Here is a 17,346-nt window from a genome sequence, read left to right as displayed (position 1 = left end):
GTGGTCCAATTAAAATACATTTTACCAAATGAGTACATCTTATCACATAATCAACATAATTGACAAATTCAGTCAAAGACATTATAGAACTTCAAATAGAAGAAAATGATGGGCATTCAGAAGACTAGGTGTTTGGCCGGCCTAAGTTGTTATCAAACCAAAGAGGAAAATATGAATGATACATATTTGGAGTAGGTACAATGTCTATTTATTGATTTTCACATCTTAAAGTAGTTTCTATTTTGGAGAAATTTGTTAGTAACTACCATTAAGATAATAAAGATGCAACAAAAAATTTGAGTACTTTTTTTTTTATTAAGAGTGTCACACAACTGTTATGAAATATGTTTAAATTTAGTATATATATATATATATAACTCGATATTTATATCAGACTAATATACTTTTATAATAATTTTACTCTTTATTTCGAATATTCGTGCTCCAAATCACTTATATTTTGAGACTTGTTGGTAGGATTTAGGATGAGACCAAAAGGCTCGCGGGTGAGTGATTTAAAACAAATTAAATTATCTGAAAACAAGAGTTGCAATTTTTTGTTGTTATTTGGTGTATTGTGGTTGTTGGAGACCACACAATAATCATAATGAACTAGAATAGGCATTTGCGAACGCGATGCATTTATCACGATTGTGATGTGTTACAGGAATGCTTCCTAGCATATAATATTTTCCAAACATCCTTTTATAATTCTACTTAATATTGATTATATTTTAACCATATATATAATTATGTCTAAATAGAAAATTTAGATATATCTCTCAATTTGGAAATTATTTGGCATAGAAATCTAAGTAGAATGTTCCTGGAGTCAAATTTTCTTAGAAAAGAGTGACAAAATGTTCATTGAAATGAAATAAATCATTACGGGAGGAACTCATTATTTGATTTGGTCGGCATCATAAAAAAGTATCGTGTTGAGAAAAATGAATTGTTGTAAAGGATAAATATTGTTGTAAACGTATATAAATTTATGTGCATCTATGATAAATGGTTATACTTCATATTTACATAGTTATACACAATTTATACAATATTGATGCATTATATATTCATTACATTATTATTTATATAATATCGATGCATTACATATACATGCGGTCATTTTTATTAAACTTTATGTTATCACGTATGCAATTACGTAAGAAGCTCAAAATTAAACTTGATTACAAATTAGCTCTACAATTATTTTAGAATTTGACTAATTTGACAGAGAATAGACTTTTTATTAATTTTGGCTTTATATTTTTCTTTAAAAATATAGAATTGACTACGAAACATATAATTATTTTGATAATGTATATTATGAACAATTAAGAGTCCTTAGATGGAAGATCACAAAGAAAGTGAAAAAACGACTTTAGGTCAAGATCGACTCTGAAATAAATGAAACTTTAGATTTTTGAATACTTATTTTTTATGAAAAATAATTAATATTATTTTAAGCACTAATTAAATTTAAAAAATAATAGTAAATAAGTTAAAATTAATAAATAAAATTCTTTAACTTATGACTTTTTCACTTATAAATTTTTTCTTTTATAAATTTAACCAAAGAGAGTACTCTAGAATTGATGGTTCATCTTTATATGTTCTTAGCTAATATCCAATAATTCCCTACCCCACCCAAACCCCAACACACCCCACAAGTCACCATGCGTCAATCCACATTTCCATATTAATTATTTATATAAAAAACTTGTACTATATTCCTTGATATATAATTTGATTTACTTAAAATATTATTTAAATAATATATCCAGGTCAAGCTTATTAGAAAGAAAATATTGAGTTCATTAAGTTGTTTGAAGAATTTCAGGTCAATAACTTATGTTGATGCTTAAAACACATACATATCTTATATCTTCTATAATTTAAAGATTTCCTTTTATATTTATTGAGGATTTATAAAATATAACCTTTTATTTTCATGAGATTTCAAAATTTTTATGTACACTCAATTTTTTTTATATCTCACTTATTAAATTATACTAAATATATAATAATATTCATTTTCTACACAAAATTATGTATTTCGTTAGATATGCTTGCACTGAACTCAATACACACATATCTAAAAATTAGTTATTTCAAAAATCACATACATTAGCTGTTTCAAAAATCACATAAATTAGTCATTTCAAAAATCACATACATAGCTTATGTATATGTAATAACCTAATAAAGAAACAATTTCAAACAAATTTTCAAATGGGTCAGTACTAAAGTTTTTATTTATTTTTGGTAATAAAGATGTCCTTTTATTTTTTGGCTTGTAAAAAACGTTTCTTATTAGTAAAATTAAAGCATATGTTCCATTTGTAAGATCAATAATAAGGAAATTATAAAAATCCACTAATATAAACTTAAATACATTTTAGTTTGTAATATTATGATTCTTATTAGATATAGGTGCATTCAAATACATTTAGCTACATGTATCTTAGGATATATGAGTCAAAACAAGATATAATTTATTTTAGATACAGTGTATTCAAGTTGATAGATATGTGCATGAGATACATAAATAAATGATAGCAAAAATACATATATCTAGGTGTGTCTTCCTCAATATATGATAAAAAATTCTTAATTAATTGTAAGGTACATAAGGCATAATACATATATTAGACTCTAAACTTGACTTCAAATTTTAACTTTGATCTTCAACTTTCATAATGCATAAACAGACACTTTAACTATCCAACTTTTAAATAAATAAACACATGAGTCCTACATGTCACAAAAAATGACATGTAGGACATGTGTGTCTATTTGTTAAACTATATACAAGTTTAAGTGTCTATTTGTGCACATCCAAAGTTGAAGGACATAAATGTGATTTGAAGCCAAGTTAAAGGACATATTTATGTATTATGCCATTATTTAAAATATAAATAAAATTTATATAATAAGACAATTTCCCCTCAAAAATAAAATTTCATCCCCCACCCCGACCCTCCATGTAGGGGTGTATTCGATTTGATTTATACTATTCGATTTGAATTTTTTAATTTTTGAATTTGAAAAAGTATAACTCAATTCAAATCAAAATAAATTTGGTTTGATTTGATTTTTCTCAATTAGATTTGGCTCTTTTGGTTATGTTAATAAGATAATCAAATTTATATTTTCAACTTGAAATAAGTATTGTGTTTTGAATTATACTTATGATTTATATTAGAAATATATTTAATAGATTCAATATTATTATTTCTCTCTATATATATAAATATAAAATTCGTTTTTTATTTTATTATTTTTAAAATTCGAAATGAAACCAAAAAATTAAACAAAGTAAATTATTAATTCAAAATCAAACTAAAAATTAATCTAAATTAAAATTCAATTTAATTTTTTAAATTTAATTCAAATAATGCAACTCTAATCTTCCGTGTAGTGGAAAAATTACAAAAATAAACTTATTATAACCTCACTTGGGAAGATATAAAGTGAAAACAACTTAAAAGATAAGATTCTTTGTACACAATTAGATATCCCCAAAGTCAAATAATTCTAAGCCCCCACCAACCCCTTTCCCCTCTCAAGGCCCCTAACCCCCTCCACCAAGAAAAAGAAAAAAAGAAATTATTAGTGTGTCGAAAAAGACCAAAAGTCTACAATACAAAATAGTTAAATCTAATCAATATCTACTAAACTAATATAGAGCCTAAACAAAAAACTATGGTCCTCATGTCGTTATATCATTTCGTCATACACGAGGGTTCAACCTTTTTTTTTTTGGGCCAATAAAGTATAATCTTAGTATTTTCCTAAGAAAATCCTTAATAAATAAATAATAAATTAAAGAAATGATATTTAGGAGTACAATTAATTTGTATTGACCAATCCTTAATCAGAGATCTCGGTTGTCTAAGTCGACAGCTTTATTTCAATATGAGATTTTTCAGCACAACTTTTAATGTAATCGGGCTTCAATATAGGTACGAGATCTGATAAAAAAATAAAATTTAATTTGTGTTCTAATTCTTAATTAAAACATATTAATTATTACATGCTTCTTTCTTTGTTACACCTTTTCTCTTTGGGGGTTTCTTCCATTTTTATCCCACAGAATCTGAACATCAAGAATTATAGTACTCTCTCTGTTTTGGGTCATGGCTGCTTGATTGAACTCTTTTTTTCATCTCTGTAAATCTCTATTTCCTTTATCTGATAGAAACCCAAAAACATTTGATATCACTCTTTCTCTTCACTTTTCCTAATTTGACGATTAATTTAAAGGTGAGTTTTTTTCTATTTTTTTTAATTTTTCGACATTATTTCATGTGGGTATCTCTTGATTATGATCTATTTGATGTTTGACGTCTTCTGTCCTTTTTTGGTATTTTTTTCTCATGGTTTGATATGGGTTGTTGAAAGATTTGGTTATGTTTATGGGGTTTTATATGTTGAAATTTAGTGGCTATTGGTGAAAAGTTGTAATCTTTAGCATCTTAACTAAGAAGTTAGTTCACAGAAGTGGCCAACTTTTTGTGTCTTTTTCAGCTTGGATATACTTATAATAAATTGTTGTATGGATTTGATACTTGAGAGTGGAGGAGCACTGGACTAAAGTAGTTTGTGATCAGTCCTGATGGGAGGAACTTTTATGATCTATAGTATGATAGAGATGTTTTTTTTGTAAAGGAATGTAATTTTTGACTGCTGAGTTGTTACGAAGTATTTGTAAATGATTTGCCATTGTTTTTGATAGATACATAGCTATAATTTAGTTGAAAGGAATAATAAAGGATATCATACTCATTTATTTTTCAACTGCTTTCTTCTTTAGCAATTTTTTAGCATGGACTTATAGTTTCTTTTGAAAAGTGGACAATTCTTCTCCTTACTTATCAAAATGAAAAAAAGAAAAAGAGTTGTTATTCTCCTTGTTAGGATGTGGATGTTGGTGAAACTTGAAATGTGTTATGTAGTGAGGACTAATTCACACGGTTTGGGTTGTTACGTCAGTTGGTTTTTGGTGTAGTGTGCACTAACACATAATCTGCACCAAAATGCAGGAGTTCTTTAGTTTTGTTATTGAAATCACATCCTCTGAGTTTAGTTTTTGCTTTTCATTGTAGAAGAGAGAAGATGGAGAATATTGAAGATTCAGGTAGTCCTAGTTGGGGTGCATCCTTTTTTCAAACAACGGAAGATGTTGCAAGAGCTGTTGCTGCTGCTGCAGCTGCTGTTAGGTCGCCACGACCTTCTGTGGTATATTCATCTAAAGATGATAATGGTAGTCAGCTTCAGAAATTTCAGCGTCAAGTAACTAGATTAATGAAGGGCTTCTCCAGTCCCCCTGAAGTTAAAAGTGGAGCCTACAATCCGGAAATATTAACTAGCCAAAAGCGTCAGTGGGCTAGGTTTCAGTTGCAATCCCTGGTATGCTATATGACTAACCCTGGAGCTTTCTGCTGTATGCTAAAATGCAGCAAATTAAATTATCAATTTGAAGTCCCCCTCGAGATCTAATTCTGGTTTTAATAGCAGTTGCTTCAAATACTACATTGTTTCTATGTTTTTTCTCAATTAATTACTTATTCAGCTTGAAAATTTGATGATGGTGAATGATAGACATTAAACTCCTGATTTTGATGGTTAAATATACTTCTCAATTTATACTATGAGGGCAGAGTTCTTTTGGTTTTTAGATAATTATACTCTGTAAGCTTGTAGGATCATAGAGTTTGGAAAGAGCCATCAAGGCTTTTTGAGAGCATGGTGGTGGTTGGACTCCATCCTAACTGCGATATTCAAGCACTTCAAAGGCTTTATTTTTCAAAAAAGCTAGATTGTCCAGGGAGATTTAGAAGCGCACTTGGTGGTCAAAGTCAATCACGCGTGGAACCTAATTTTGAGCCTCAGGTGTTGTTTCTTATAGGGTTTAATTTGCACGGAGTTAGAATTGTATAATTTTATGGACTATAAAGTGTTGTTACTTCTTTGGGTTTCAGGTCTTATTTGTTTACCCTCCAGAGAAACCACTGCCACTGAAATACAAGGATCTTCTCTCATTTTGCTTTCCAGCAGGAGTAGAGGTTGGGTTATCCCTATCAACCCCCTTTTCCCTTTATTGACATGTAATGTCTAGATATCGAGGAGATACATTTTGAAGTATTTCAAGCTTCAGATGTGATTCACTTGGTGAACTATTGTAAATAGTTAATTTAGAAAGCAACAAACTTATGGTTTGAAGCATTCAAAATATTATAGGTGATCCTTCTCAAAAAAAAAAAAACCTTTATAGGTGATGAATCATGCATCTCGCAATTTTTACATTTACATGTTCCTACCTTAGGTAAGAAAAAGAAACATAGACAAAAGGACTAGTTGATTTAAGATACAGCAACTTAGTGTGGCATTCTCCTTTCTGTATCAAGGGAAAACAAAGAGACAATTAATTATAGCTTGAACATGGAATGTGTTTTAGGCCAGGCTAAACAAATACTGTCTCTCCTATTGCATCTCTACCTCTTTTATTCAGCCGTGCTTGCAGTGCATCTTTTCTGATGGTTCAAAAACGGTGCATCTGGCTACAGGTTCATGCTGTTGAGAGAACTCCATCAATGAGTGAGTTGAACGAAATACTTCTGGGTCAGGTAGTGATGCTTCCTTTCTATAATGACCTCCGAATTGATAATTGCAATCAAATTCCGTTAAGAAAAGCCAAACTGTAGAGAAGCTTACTTCCAATAAGAAGCTGATTAAAATACACTCTCAAACATAAAGAAGTGGCTTAATATATTATTTGACAACTAGATTTTCATAGAGAACAACTGAAGGCTTTATGCAGGTGCAAGGATATTTTTCCAGAAACTCTTTTTAAGCATATATGCGTCTTTGCAGTGGCTATTCTGAACTAGAAGCTATATCTTCTCGCTTCCATTAATTGGCCATATTTCTGTGTGTTATGTTCTTGGATCAGATTTAGGCTTCTTCTAGACACAAGGATGTGAAAATTAATGAAGACATACTTTCTTATCTGCTATTTGGTGTATTTTCAACTATTAATAACTTTATCTATGATACCCTGGACGATCCCCCTCCCTCCCTTTTCTTTTTTGGCCTATGGAATCAAGTAACTGTCCCGCCTCCCAAAAAAAAAACCTTAGATGAACATATAACTCCAATGGTTTCCTGAGCTAGAGTAGTGTATTGCTTGTTTAAAAAGTTCTCTTTCCATACCAAGAGAATAACATTAAAGAAATTACTTTTCTGTCCCGTTGTTTATTCTCCATTAGAAATACAATTATATATTTGTAAGTCTTTTGTCATCAATCTGATAATTATCAACCAACTTCAGTGTTTTGATGTGTAAATTTCTTTTTGTGGTGCAACACAATGTCTACGATATTCAGATATACGTTTTAATGTGCTGCTACTTTTCCAGGAACACCTTAAACAAAATGATCTGTCCTTTGTGTTCCGGCTTCAGGTATCCCATTTGACATTCTGCTTCCATGTATGCGATATCTGCCCTGCATTATAACATCATATGACCCTTGAAATCTCTGACCAGTCAATTTCTAATTGGTTTTCTTTTGTTATTGAGCATAACATTAATTTGCACACGGAACAATTTTAGATTTCATTTTCTATCTACAACAACGTTATTAAATTATACAACTTTTTGATTGTTTTGGTTTTAGGAGTTTCTTTTTATTATTAAATAGGTTCATGTAATCTGTAGGCATATGCAATGAGAATATGCAACATACTTGAAAATACGTAAAAAGTGCCTTACCCTATCAGTTGTAGCCTATATATTTATCACCAATATTAAGTAACTCTTTTTTTGATCGATAACGTCAAGTAACTTACTAAAAGGAAACAACAGTAAGAAATAGCTGTCAACTTCTATGTCTACTCTGTGCATAGATGTGCCAGCTTTGGTTTTATTAGCAAGTCTTTTTCTGCCCTTTTTCGCATCCAAATGTAAAAAATAGGAACAATTAGATAAAGGAGTTGGCGCTGACCAGTTGGAGTATGTATTTTAACTTAAGTTTCTTTATATAGGTTGCTGATAATTCAACTCTATACGGTTGCTGTGTTTTAGTTGAGGAAATGGTTCAGAAACCCTCTGGATTGCTTTCCATGATTTCAGATGGACAACAGACCAGCTTGGGTATTAGCCGCCAAATTTTGACAACACGCCGCTGTTATTGCATTCTTTCCAGACTTCCATTTTTTGATCTTCACTTTGGTGTATTACATAGGTTCGTTTCTCTTCTGGTCGAAGTTTCTATGTTGTCCAGATCTTTTTTTGTTGTTAAAACTTGATGGGCCTAATTTAGGGAATCTTGCTGATAATAGCTTCCTAATGTTCAATTAACTGGATGCCTTTATTGTGTGGTTACATTGAGAGACCTATTTTATTGATAGTATTGTTCTGAAGAGAGTCCCGACCCCCATTTTTCCCTTGCAATATAGGCAACATCAATGTCTCTATTAAGTGGGATAGCTACTGAATATATTGATACCTTGCAAGGTTTGTCTTGCGTATATGATGGACTTGCTATCAGCTTTAAAAGAAATGGTGAACTTCATGTCCTTTTCATTTCTTGTGAATATTATTAGAGGTTGCCAGTATGTACAAAGATGATCAATGAGCCTAGGGAGAGTAAGGTGACCTTCTAGCAGAATGAAATGTTGGCTAATTTTTAAGCTTAAATTCATCTGGGAATCAGGCTTTGCTGTATCAAACATTTGAGCAACATCTTAAATAGTTCAATAGTATGTTGTTTGGCTACTTAGATACAACATCTTACAGAAATGCAGGGCAAGGCTGCATACAATAGGCCTTTCTTGTCGGCCCTGCTCGGCCCACACATAGTGTAGCTTAGTGCACCGGGCTGTCCTTTATACTTAGATACTTCAAGGAGTCAGAAGCATGAGAAATTAGTAGATTTCAGCTCTTTGGATATTGTCTTGAGAACTTAATAAAATAAAACTCTTGAGGAAGTCTATTAGGAAGTATGCTTAGGTGCTTGTACATTTTACACTTGCTTGTAATAATATCATGAGCAAGAAGAAGCATTATACAAGCTTCCGGTGCTTGCTATTCCTAGTCTATACTCTATATATGTGCAGAACAGATAAATGTATGGTTTCACTTTGGAAGATTCTTCACAAGTCATTTTTGTTATTTCTCTGTTGCTAGTGCTTAGTGCCTACTGCATACTGAGACACTGTTTGTTATTTTTCCTTTTTCTAGCATTTTCACTGAAGAAAGGTTGGAGCGGTTAACAAAGCAAGTTGGTGAACTTGATTTTGATTCACTTGTGATTGATGACGAGGAAGAAAATTTGGAAGATAATGCTCCCAGCATATTGGAAGAAACAGCTAAGTACGTCCTGAATGGCACTGTAGAAAGCCCCCAACCAAGCACTGCTGATTCTGTAATTAGTGGAACCGTGGGTGACGAGTCTCATCTGGAGTATAGAGTTGCAGAAGGGAATGTACTCCCAAAGAAGGATGGAGGTGATGACAAAGCTTGTATGGTTGACAATGATATAGATTTTGCTAATAAAGAATTTATATCTGGAAGGCGAGTCTCTGAAGCTTTTGATAATTCTACTGATGATAACAAACAACTGGTAGAAAAGGGTGTACCAAATGCTGTTTTGCCACTTCTAAGATATCATCAATGCGAAAGTTCTGAATCTTCCTCTAGGTATATTACTCCCTATTTGGCTTTTAGTACATTTTTCGTTCCAATATCTCTCATAAACTTGTGACCCTTATGCTCTGCGCTATATCTGTTTGTGTCCAAATTATTGAGAGAACATCTTACTGGAAGTTGGTCTCTTTTATCGGCAAATCCCATCTCTATGAAGTGCTTTTATTTTTGGATACAGCTTCCAGGATTCTCCTAGTGAAGATAGACATTTTCGAAGTGATTTTGATGAAACCGAAACTGAGGAAGCATCTTTTTCTGGTCAAGATGATTCAAGCCAGCATAGTGATATAGTTGAATGGGCAAAGGTTTTATTTGGCACTTATACAGTTAAAATTTTCAAGTTGTCTTGTCATTAGTGTGTTATCTAAGTCTTCTCTGACCTCTTCGATCTCCTTCACCTTCCAGGCCAATAATCGTGGATCTTTGCAGATACTATGTGAATATTACCAGCTAAAATGTCCTTCAAGGGGCTCAACAATTAAGTTCCATCCCCTGGATCACCTTCATCCATTAGAATATTATAGACCTGATGAAGCACTTTTACACGTTGCTGGATCAACAATTGACTTAAAATCATGCCGTACAAGTTTGGAATTAGCAGAGGTACATTCTTTTTTTTTTTTTGGCGATTCCTGGATTTATATATTCATCATTGAAGAGTGAAGTAGAGGGGGTGGGCTGAGAGATGCCATGTTTCATGTTTGAGAAATGGTTTATCTAACTGGCTACGCCTTCCAATAGTTGGTTTCCTATGCATTATCAGCTTATGTTAATTTGGTTTCCACAAAACAGGCTCACAATGCACTCATGGTGGAAGAGGAAGCAACTGCACTGTCAGTTTGGGCTGTTGCATGCTTATGTGGTTCACTGCGGCTTGAGCATGTGCGTGGTGATACTGGGCATCTATACAGCCTAAATATAACTGTTCAATTTGACTTATTAATTTTCTACTTGACTATAATAAGTGACAAGTGTTCCGAGACTAGTGTAAAGCTTTTTGACCTTTGTCAGAAATGATGGCCTCTGTCATCAAATGTTTATAGAGAAGTGCAATGCCAGATCGGTTAATGTCATCCTCATAAACTTGTCATTGAATAGGGACTTTCTGATTATAGAGAAAAATGTGGGCATTGATTTCATACTTGTAGACAGGAACATGTATGCTATGCTCTAATCTTTGACTTAATATAATGGGTTTAAAGTGGAAAACCAGTACAGAATTCTGGCTTGTAGCACAAACACGAATTTACCAGAATATTATTGAAATAGTGCTCAGCATGTTGAAAGGTTAAATTGACTAATTTTTTTATGGCATGATAGATTTCTTTTTTCTGTTCTTTAAATTAATCATTTGTATTAAGATTGTCCTATAAACCTCTTGCAGATGACTCCACGTTACTGTATTGATTGCTTAAAATGGAAAAAGAAGGTTAAGGGAAAACATATTTCTTACTAACAGAACAGGGGATGAGTTTATTTTTTTGATTGCGCTGAGTATTGGAATGATCAATTCATTCAGCCTCATATATCTAGTTGTATACTTGAGTCCATTTAATTTCTCAATGTTTTCTATGAACTCTCCACAGCCCACTTGTGGATTACAGTAGGTTTTTGTTGTTGTGGTTCTTGTTGTTGTAATGTTGTCTTTTATTGGTAAACACACTTGACCAGTGGGCTAGGAAGCACTGGTTTTAACATGCTTGTCAAATACTTTTGACACTATCCTACTCGCATTTATAGGTGTTGACACTGTTTGCGGGAGCTTTACTGGAGAAGCAGATTGTAGTAGTTTGTTCAAATTTGGTAAGTATCAGTTTGCGGCATCTTTTCTGCTATATAGAACTAAAGATTTAGTTAGGTTTGTCATCATAGGAGTGCTGACTTGATTTCACATACTAAATGCTTTCTTGATTAGTCTGTTCTTCCTAGGCAGCATATTTATTGTTACAAAGATTGGTTTTATCTTCCCCATACATGTTATATGTGAGGTGAAGACTTCTTTCAGATCCAAATGCCCTTAGTATTCACATGATTTTTAAAGCTGGTATCTTTGAAAGCCCTAAAAATTTGATTCAGAATCTAATTTTTAGTTAATTGCAGGGAATATTGTCTGCGTGCATTTTGTCTATTATCCCTTTGATTCGTCCTTATCAGTGGCAAAGCTTGTTGATGCCGGTAACTTTCAGTTGACAATGAATGTTTTCCTGGTAATAGATCTATTGGATTTCTGATTCTTCTGACTTTCTTGACGTGTAAATTGTCAGGTTTTGCCTAATGACATGCTGGATTTTCTGGATGCACCCGTTCCCTATATAGTGAGTATATCCATTTCTTAGAATTTTCTGTCTTTCATAATTGGCTCCCAAAGAAATGTATAATCAAAGAGGTTCGTTAGAAGTTAGACGAGGCTATTCATGAAACAATTGGAGTACTTGAAAGAGGGGTTTGTTTCATTTAGACTGAAAGTTGATGAGTTTGTAGATGCTCTCGTCGTCAGTGATGAATGTTTTCTTGACTTCTTGTTATATCATGTGCGATGATACCATTTTGCCGGCTTTTTCTTAGATATCTTGCATTATTGGGAAATCATTCAGTATGTTTTTATCCTGTATTTTGCTGAACTCATTTGTGCAATAATTTATTGGTTCCTGCATATTCACAAAATGTATCTCTTTCCTGGGATTTTGTGTTGCAAATTAATCAAATTGTTTGTCCTGTTTGAGTGCTTTCTATGATGTTGTGGTGTATTATTTTTAATGAATAATTGTTAGGTCACAAGGGGCCATTTCGGGTGATTTAACTTGTATTTTGCTCTTCCTTTTTCTTCTTACCTTTGAGTAGGTAGGTGTGAAGAATAAGACCTCTGAGGTTCAGTCAAAGTTAACAAATGCCATCCTTGTAGATGCAAACAAGAACCAGGTTTGTGAGCGGGTTATTTCTATTGCATGAGCTTAAAGTAACCGTTTGCACGACTCTCCAGCAGACTGTCTTCTTAGTTTTTGTTTATCAGAACTTCATTACTGCGTACTACATAGATGATGCGAATTTTGCTGTTGCTTGTTATGAAGTTTTCTAAGAAGGGTATTTTTTCTTGCGTCTTACATTAAAAATTAGGTGAAGTCACCAACTTTACCACAACTTCCACAGCAAAAGGAGTTATACTCTTGCTTAAGTCCTTACCATGCAAAACTGGTGGGAGAAAGTTATCTGGCAAGGAAGAGGCCTGTTTATGAGTGCACAGATATTCAGGTATTGCCGAATGTCTCATTGATCCCCTTCCATTCCTTCATTTGTCCTTGTCACAGGGGCAACCCTGATCTATTTTTGACTCATCTAACGTAATTGATTGCATCCAACTAAGTTGACAGATCTACTTGTGTTCCTGGAAATAACATGGATGAAGCATTTCTAGTTTGACTTTTGATTATAATCCTCGAGTTTGTTAGAGTTTAGTTAATAGTATCATCAAGAAGCAAAAGAAAAAAGAAGATATAGTAGGAAAAATCAATCTCACAAAAAAAAAAAAGGACAAATCAATCTAATTATGCCTGCAGTTGGAATTAGATAAGTAGATTAAGTTGAAGGCTGTGAGGTCTAATCCGTCCTTTTTAGGAGCCTCACGAACTAGAACTCAACCTTAGTATGTTGTCCTCTTCTTTTCTTGGTTTGATGATGGTGTTGTTTAGGCCAGCTTGCACGCATCTCAACTATTACACTGGGTACCTAATATCTCTCTGCCTACCAAAGCTTAGGCAGCTGGGAAGAAATCATGTAGTGTTCTTTGCTTCCGGGGATTTGAACTTGAGACCTTGTGGTTCTCCTTCCACTTTATTGACCACTAAGGCCCCAGATCATTGGGTGCAAGTATGTTGTCCTCTCCTTGCTACAAGGATTCTCGATTTTCCTTTCCTTCTGAGTGTTTGATCACTTACTGTTCTAAGCTCTATCCCTTTGCAAATGCTCATATTCTTTCCTTCTGACTGGATAATCACTTATTTGACCATTTTAACTCTTATCCCTTCTGGAGATGCTCATTTTGTCTTCATAGCTTATTGTTTCTCCTTTTGACCCATCATCTAAAAAATGATTAACCATGATGGATGAAGTGTCAATTCGGTTCCTTTTATGGGGTAAAAAACAACCATATTTTGGGTGAGCTTTTGTTTATCCGTGTGCTTGTAGAAGGTGGGTGTCCTGCATGGGTAGACGGAGTATGAATTGTTATCAGAAACAGCCTAGTTGTTGTGAAACTGTTTGCGGAGTATGTTATTCCAATGAAGTCATAGCTCCACCAGTGGACCATCTTGTTAATTGAATTCTGAATTGGTAGAGATGATTAGATTGGTTAAATGTTGAGACATTGTACGTTTCATTTATAATTGCATACCTGAATACTTGTTCTTTTGTAGGAAGCTATTTAAAATGTAAACTGAGGGTGTATAGAGTAGCTATTGGAGTTTTTAAAAATATTTTACTGGTGCTTTCTTTGTTTCCTTCAGCTTCCCTACAGAGCATTTACTTTGTGCCTCTTATGTATGTATAATCTTTTGGTTGAGTTCAAAAAACAGATGACCTATTTGGGATGCTTGACAACTTCAGGTGGTGTTTTTTGTGCATATTCTTTTTGAGATCTTGCAAATGAAATTTCAAAAATGTGTTTTGAGTTTTTTTTAATAAAAAAAACAGTTTCCCAACAAAGTGTTTTCAGGGTATTTTTCAAAGAAAAAGTTCTTTTTCCATTTGCAGAACACTAATAAATGATAAAAAAGAATGTGACTATCCAAGCACGTCTCTGGTTGCACTTCTTTGTAGTTCTCTTGCGACTCTGGTATCACAGATTTTTCATATAACTATCTTTATTATTTTGGTCACTGGCTCTTCTTCCTTAGAATGCTAATTCACCAAGAAAATAATGGTTCAATGTAATATCTGTACAGTATGTTGTATTACTCTAACTATCCAGTCAATCTTTATTACTGTTTAACCATGACATTATGTTTAGGTTGAAGCTGCAAAGTCTTTCCTGGGAGTGTTGCGGTCGTACCTGGATTCGCTTTGCTCGAACCTTCGTTCACACACAATTACTAATGTCCAATCAAACGATGATAAGGTTTGTAGCTTCTCTTTGGAGCATTTAATTTGGCTGACTACTTGTGTGAAAAAGCCTTACAGTACATGCATCACTTTCGAAAGGTATTTGCTACTTAAATTATTCAGAATGTTGTATAGACTCTTTGGCATAACCTGTTCCAAATGGGGAATCATTGAAATTGGTAGGCTTAACCTGCTGCGAACTGTATGTACCGGTTTATCCAATACAGAAGTTTGAAACAGTATTTGATATTTGAGCAAATTGTAAAATTTTAAGACCTGAACTTGAAGAAAAAGCAATTTACTAGCAAATATCCATTTGTGTTTCCACCCAACGAGTAGGAGATGATGATGATAGTAGATTATTTGGAGCTGTTGGTGATATCTGTAACTTTTAGAAACTTCTTATGTTTGGAAAATGAATTCACAATTCATATGCAGTAAGGCTTGTTCCTGTTGAAGTTCAAGCTCCTATCTTCTGAATTTATCACTCTGAATGCTTCAAATGTACTGATAACTGGCACTATTTCAGAATTATTTTTTCTCAGTTTCTTTATGTGCACAAGTGGTATACATGAATACCAATATTTGAGGAAAACCTTTTCTGAATCTGTCTTCATATACATGAAAACTTATACCAGAGTGTGTTACATAGTTTCAGATTGTTAAAGGTAATTTATCTGATTACATCACTCTTTTTCTGCTCCTCCTGGTGATGGATATAAGCGTCAGTTTTTATGAAGTTTTGCATTATTGAAATCTGAGTCTTCATTCAATTAATTTGAGCTCTTACACGTTACTTGCTTAGATGTTATACTAGTTTTAGTTCTTTTTCTTTTTCCTGTAACTATATTTTCATTTTGACAACATCATCATCAGCTTATATGAAGAAATCCTTGTGTTTCATTCTTACACTGATTGGTAAAGAGACTATCTCTTAACTCAGAATTCTTTATTCTGTCCTTTGGTTATTAGGTATCTCTGCTCTTGAAGGAAAGCTTTATCGAGTCTTTCCCTAGTCGAGATCGGCCCTTTATGAAGGTGTGTGCACACTTTTTTCAGTTGTTATCTAAAAGCCAAATAGCTTCACTATACTGCACCCTGCTAATGTCATTACTGTGCTTTGCAAAATGATCTGTGAGCGGTTGCTTGCAAATCTGAATCTGCACGTACAGAAGCTATGCACGCATTTTGTATCGTTATTTAGGGCATCAATTGATGTGATGCAAGTCCATTTTAGATTATATGTTATGAGTTAGAATGTTATCCTTCATTTTATGGTAAAGCCATCACTTTGGTTTTCCTCGTGCAAACACGAAGAACATGCTAATCTGTTACTTGTTGCTCTTGGTGAAACAGCTTTTCCTGGACACACAGCTCTTCTCTGTTCATACAGATTTTGTACTCTCTTTCTTCCAGAAGGAATAGAGTTGCCATGCAACGAACCAGTTCAGATGTAATAGTGGAACGCAAGTTCCTGTATTTGTAGCTTATATTTTATTGCTCAAAGTCTAATGTAAGGGTAAGTTATGTATTCACAATTCATAGAAAATATCACTTGGTACTGGTTTCTTTTTCCCTCTCCGAAAAACCTTTTCTCGATTGTTCAACTTACATGGCAAGTAGCTAATGCAATGGAGAACATAAAGAAAATGTAGGATAGAATCAGACTTTTGTACAGCAACTGAACTCAAGCTAAAATATATACACTGTTCTGAGTTCCATTCTTGTATTTTTTTTGAAAAAAATTTGCATGTTACCACAGCTATATCCAAACGCCTACTAAGTTTACCACATATCCTGTACTCATCCAAATATTTGAATCGAAAGTATAATATAGGTTTTTCAAGCATATTGTCATAAATATAGGATGGTGATATGGCTGTTGATAACAGGAAAAAAAAGGAGTCAATTCTTAGTGACATTAATTTGTCAGAGCAGTGGTAAAGCTGTTAGATATATGCCTTTTGGAGTCCATGTGAAATATTGGATGTTTTTTCTTATATACTGTTTTGCCAACTAATACTACTTGTGCTTTCACCTTCATTATGAGCATCAAAATACGACTCTCTTTTGCATGTGTGTGTGTTTGTCAGTCTTCGGGGTAATGTAAAATGTTAGGACTTAACCTCTCTAAGTAAAGTGCAATTTGGAGCGTTATACATGAAGTCTAGCTTGTCAGTGTGGCGGAGCATAGCGATTTATGTTAAGTGGTACAAAATTTGAGAAACTAGATATATATTCTAGTTCAAAGATGTAATTTTGATGGTTATAGTTGCTATAAATACTATTTCATTGTTTGAATATACTTTATCTGAAAAGCATAAGATATGATTTAAGTAAGTTTTTTTTTTTGGTTCAATTAAAGTTGGTAGTAGGGGACATTAAAATTATGGTGCATTGGCATTTACTAAACCCAAAATGACACAACAACTCAGCGTGTATGCATGTTGGAAGTGTACTAAACACTTTGTACCCACCCCTCAGAGAAACTTAAATAAAGACAAAATTTAGGCTATTCAAATTCTCCACTGGTTTTCAACACT

The 17,346-nt window shown here is 33.2% G+C and overlaps 1 protein-coding gene across 2 annotated transcripts; it reads left to right on the top strand.

Moving 5' to 3' along the window:
- The first annotated feature begins 4,051 nt into the window (after window positions 1–4,051).
- LOC107026315 lies at window positions 4,052–16,524 on the top strand. Of its 2 annotated transcripts, none has more exons than XM_015227225.2 (19): window positions 4,052–4,266; window positions 5,112–5,412; window positions 5,707–5,895; window positions 5,985–6,068; window positions 6,570–6,629; window positions 7,421–7,465; window positions 8,047–8,246; window positions 9,245–9,703; window positions 9,888–10,014; window positions 10,115–10,312; window positions 10,502–10,591; window positions 11,450–11,512; window positions 11,810–11,884; window positions 11,974–12,024; window positions 12,551–12,628; window positions 12,824–12,958; window positions 14,712–14,819; window positions 15,776–15,841; window positions 16,160–16,524. In XM_015227225.2, the coding sequence occupies exons 2-19, from the start codon at window positions 5,119–5,121 to the stop codon at window positions 16,226–16,228; spliced, it is 2,391 nt and encodes a 796-aa protein (XP_015082711.1). In that variant the 5' UTR covers window positions 4,052–4,266; window positions 5,112–5,118; the 3' UTR covers window positions 16,229–16,524. The 2 variants fall into 2 exon arrangements, with proteins under 2 accessions (XP_015082711.1, XP_015082710.1); XM_015227224.2 differs by having other exon boundaries at window positions 4,053–4,266; window positions 5,109–5,412.
- Window positions 16,525–17,346: the final 822 nt, after the last annotated feature.

The sequence above is a fragment of the Solanum pennellii genome, chromosome 7 (assembly GCF_001406875.1).
Source record: "Solanum pennellii chromosome 7, SPENNV200".
Classification (NCBI taxonomy): domain Eukaryota; kingdom Viridiplantae; phylum Streptophyta; class Magnoliopsida; order Solanales; family Solanaceae; genus Solanum; species Solanum pennellii.
Note: the sequence above shows the minus strand (reverse complement) of the source record. Positions and strands in the feature narration are given on the sequence as shown.